This window comes from Mus pahari, chromosome 5, assembly GCF_900095145.1.
Source record: "Mus pahari chromosome 5, PAHARI_EIJ_v1.1, whole genome shotgun sequence".
Lineage (NCBI taxonomy): Eukaryota > Metazoa > Chordata > Mammalia > Rodentia > Muridae > Mus > Mus pahari.
Genome location: NC_034594.1, coordinates 2,830,156 through 2,834,135, shown reverse-complemented (window position 1 = coordinate 2,834,135; position 3,980 = coordinate 2,830,156). Strand labels below are relative to the sequence as shown.

At 44.8% G+C, this 3,980-nt stretch overlaps 1 protein-coding gene and 1 pseudogene across 2 annotated transcripts in view; one reads left to right on the top strand and one right to left on the bottom strand.

The window, feature by feature from the left end:
• Tmem14a (transmembrane protein 14A) overlaps window positions 1-3,980 on the bottom strand; it is an 11,898-nt gene that overhangs the window by 4,375 nt on the left and 3,543 nt on the right. Inside the window, exon 2 of the mRNA XM_021199185.1 lies at window positions 274-359. Within this exon, the coding sequence (XP_021054844.1) occupies window positions 274-343 (70 nt within the window). The 5' untranslated portion in view covers window positions 344-359. The remainder of the gene's footprint in view (window positions 1-273; window positions 360-3,980) is intronic.
• The window catches only part of LOC110321344, an 8,742-nt pseudogene continuing 7,591 nt past the window's right edge, over window positions 2,830-3,980 (top strand). Inside the window, exon 1 of the transcript XR_002380524.2 lies at window positions 2,830-2,848. The product of XR_002380524.2 is annotated as a deubiquitinase OTUD6B pseudogene (transcript). The remainder of the gene's footprint in view (window positions 2,849-3,980) is intronic.

Below are 3,980 nucleotides of genomic sequence, written 5' to 3'. Positions count from 1 at the left end.
AGAGAGAGAGAGAGAGAGAGAGAGAGAGAGAGAGAGAGAGAGAGAGAGAGACTGACTTTACATGAGCTGGAAAGATGACAGCCATTGAGTACAGCTCTTGCATGGCCTCCTTGGGCATTCACACTGGTGTGTACATCCCCACACACATACACAATTAAAAATAATGAAAATAAGTCTTTTTAAAACAAAGAAGGGAAAAAAAGAGGAAGGGAGGAAGAGGGGGAGGAAGGGAAGGAGAGAGGGATGAAGGGAAGGAGGAACATTTTGGCTTACCTCTTCGCTTATATCCTAAAACACTTCCAATTGTCACAAGGGCTGCATAACCAAAACCAATCAGGTCCATTGGTAAGGATGCAAGTCTAAGGAAAAAGCAAGGAGTGTTCATCTGGTGTTTTGAAGAACAGATGTGTATACTAATGATAGTTATCCCACAAGTCTATGGGATTTTTTTGGCCCACTGAAGAACGGAGGTTCAATCTTTACCTCTTGTATCATGCAGACACTATCTCCCATCTCATAACTCCAAATCCACATGTGTTGGTGGGGGCGAGGGTGGGGGCAGGGCATATCAGCCAGGTCTGTGTTACCTGCCTTCAAGACCTGCTATGCCCTCAGCTGCTCTGACTTCTGCTCTGGTCCCGCAGACTAGACTTTTCAACTCATACTCGCTTATAGTCCCACAAAGCCCTCCTTCCCTCAGCCAATGAGACACAGCTCACCCCTGCCCATGATCCTCTGTGCCTGCTCAGCCTCCGCCCTCAATCATGTCTTCATCGACTCCTTGAACTTTGGCTTTGCAGGGCTCATCAGGGAGTAGTTTCTGCCTCCCCTAAAGAAGGATTTACTCTGACCATTTGCTTTGTTACCAACTCCCCAGTCAGTGGGCAAGACATCACTTGTAATCGATCATAAATCACTGTGTATTATAATGGAGCACTTTCCCCAAATTAACTGTTTGTCCTGTGAATCACAGAACAGGTAAAGAAACTCCAGTGGTGAGGTTTCCATTGAATCCCTGCCCTCAATTACCCAAGATGCAATAAAAATAAGATAGCCCCAGGAGATAAGGAATTCGCTTGTAGTTTAGTGGTTCTCAACTCTGGGTTGTAATCCTTTTGGGACTAAAACAAGCCTTTCACAGGGTCACCTAAGACATCAGATACTACATTACAACTCATAACATAGCAAAATCATGGTGATGAAGTAGCATTGAAAATAATTTTATGGCTGAGGGCTCAGCACAACTTAAGGAACTATATGAAAGGGTCACACCATCAGGAAGCTTGAGAACCACTGCCCTAGCTGGTTGTGGATCCATTTTGTCCCTGTGTACCCCAATAGTGAGGGACGCAGATGAGATATGATGTAGTTGTTCAATTGGTAAATTCTATATTGATTGATTTTTAAAAGTATTTTCATTAATTCCTTGAGAATTTCATAGAAAGTATTTTTAACATACCCCCTTCTCCCCATCTAGATCCTTCTAGATCATCCTTCTAGATCCATCCACTTCCTGTTCCACTCAACTGTGTGCTCCTGTACCCTTGTGTGCTGCACCTTTCTCTCTCCCTCTCATAAAATCTAACTTGTGTTGCTAAGATTCTCTTGTGTGGGGGGCCTAGAGAGCAGCTAACCTATGAGGGTCGCATCCTTAAGGGGAACTGACTAACAGTCTCCCAGCATCGATCAAATACTCATAGATCCTCAGGTAGGGGCTGGATTTTGTGTTGTCTCCCCTTCTCCAAGGTAAAATTTTGTCTGACTTGAGTGTGCACTGGGCTCGTGGATGCTGTAAAAATTGCTGGGAGTTCAAGTGTGCCTGTCGTGTATGGAAAACACTATCTGCTTGCAGTCATCTACGACCTCTGGCTTTACAGTCTCTCCAGACCTTCGTCCTAGGTGATCCCTGAGCCTTTGGGGAAGGGTTTGACAGACATGCCATTTAGAGCTTAGCACTCCTTAGTCTCAGTCTCTGGGTGTTGACCAGTTGTGAATCTCTGTGCCAATTACTGACTACTGCAATGCATTTCTGTGATAAGGGCTCAAACAGTCACTAATCTATGGGTATAGCTATAAATTATTAGAAATCGTTCTAATATTATGTCCTCTTAGCAGAATTGCAGTAGGCTGTCCCCTGGGCCTCTGACCTTTGTAACCACAGGATCTTGACATTTTTATATCTTGCCATTTTTACGTCTATTTTTCCATAGAAAAAAATAATCATGTTGGTACGTATGAAAATGGCAACAGTGTGTGATGTGTTCTGTACGTGTGTGTGTGTGTGTGTGTGTGTGTGTGGGAGAGAGAGAGAGAGAGAGAGAGAGAGAGAGAGAGAGAGAGAGAGAGAGAGAGAAAGTAACCGTGGGCTTTCCCACCAGTGCATAAGTTCCCCTGAAATGATTTTGAGACTTAAGTATAGTTGTGAATAAACGCCTGGGTCATAAGCTTGGGCCTGTTACCAGCTAATTATCCATTTACTCTATTCCAAGTCCTGCCATGTGCATGGCTGGTTCCTGGGTGTTCAGTTTCCTGCAACCTTCTTCCTCTGTTCCAGTGAATCTCCCACGCATGACCCTCCCATGCATGACTCTCAATTCCAGAAATCCCCTCCCTCTCCTCACCTTCTAATCCTACCTCAGCTTTTGATTGACAGGTGAATGTTCTTACACAGTGCTCAAGGGATTATCTCTACATGTGCAGTAACTGAGGATTTAACCCAGGTCTTGCACATATAACACAGGACTCTACTACCGAGCTACATCCCTGACTCTCATGAGTATTGCTTTAATTTCCTCACGGTTTCTCCTTCAGATGAACAGACTCAGAAGAATGACGCAGAAGAAGGCAGGTGAGAAGCTGATCTCAGAGTCTACGTTAAATCAAGCATGGTAGGTAGTTCACGCCTATAATCTCAGCACACACGAGGCTTTCCAGGAGTTCAAGGCCAACCTCACGACATACTGAGTTCCTTGCCAGTCAAGATGCAGAGTAAGACAAACACCAAATACAGAGGAGAGGTGGTGGTGGTGGGGATGTTAACAAAGGGAGGCAACAGTGAAAGACTCATTACATTTGCAGGAAGAACCAACCCAGTAGATTCCATCTGTGCCCAAGGAGTGGCACAGATGACTGAAGAAGAGATGAAGAGATGATGATGATGATGATGATGATGATGATAGTGGATGGAGAGAAGGCTCAATAAATAAGAACACAGACAACTCTTCCAGAGGACCAGGGTTCACTTCCCAGAACCCTCATGGCAGCTCATGAGTCTCTGTAACTCCAGCCCCTTTGGATCTGATGTGCCCTTCTGGCCTATATGGGCGCTAGGCACTCTCTTTGTGTGCAGAAATAGATACAGGTAAAATACCCCAAAACATAATAAAAAAAAAAATCTCTCCACCAAACAAAAGCCCCCAGAAAACTAGAGAAGAAATGTGCTATGGCAAAAACCAAACCAAACCAAAAACCTATGAAATGTGTGGGGACAGAGCTGAAGCACACGCGCGTGCACAGACACACAGACACAGTACTGGGTGGGGAACTCATGGGAATTACACCATGAGTACCAGGCCACTAAGCACTTCATAGTGAGACCTCAGCTGTGGGAGTGGGAAGTATCTAATCAATTAAAATACATTTAGAAAGAGAGAAACAAATGGAAAGCGCTCTCTCTCTCTCTCTCTCTCTCTCTCTCTCTCTCTCTCTCTCTCAGCACGTAACTCCATATCACCACAGTCAATCACCACACAAGCTTTTATGAGGGCAGTGATATCATTGTGAGTATTTCCCAGGTGAGGAAACTAAGGTGCAGAGAAAGCAATGTCCAAACCACACAAAGCCAAGTTTCAGAATCAGAGAAGTCTCACCATAGGCACCTATGCGATCCCGCCCCTGAGAACAAAAGGTACCCGGCTGAACAAGGTAAACAGGTAGTGTGAGTGGTGTGAACAGGCAGTGTGAGTGGTGTGATGTGAACA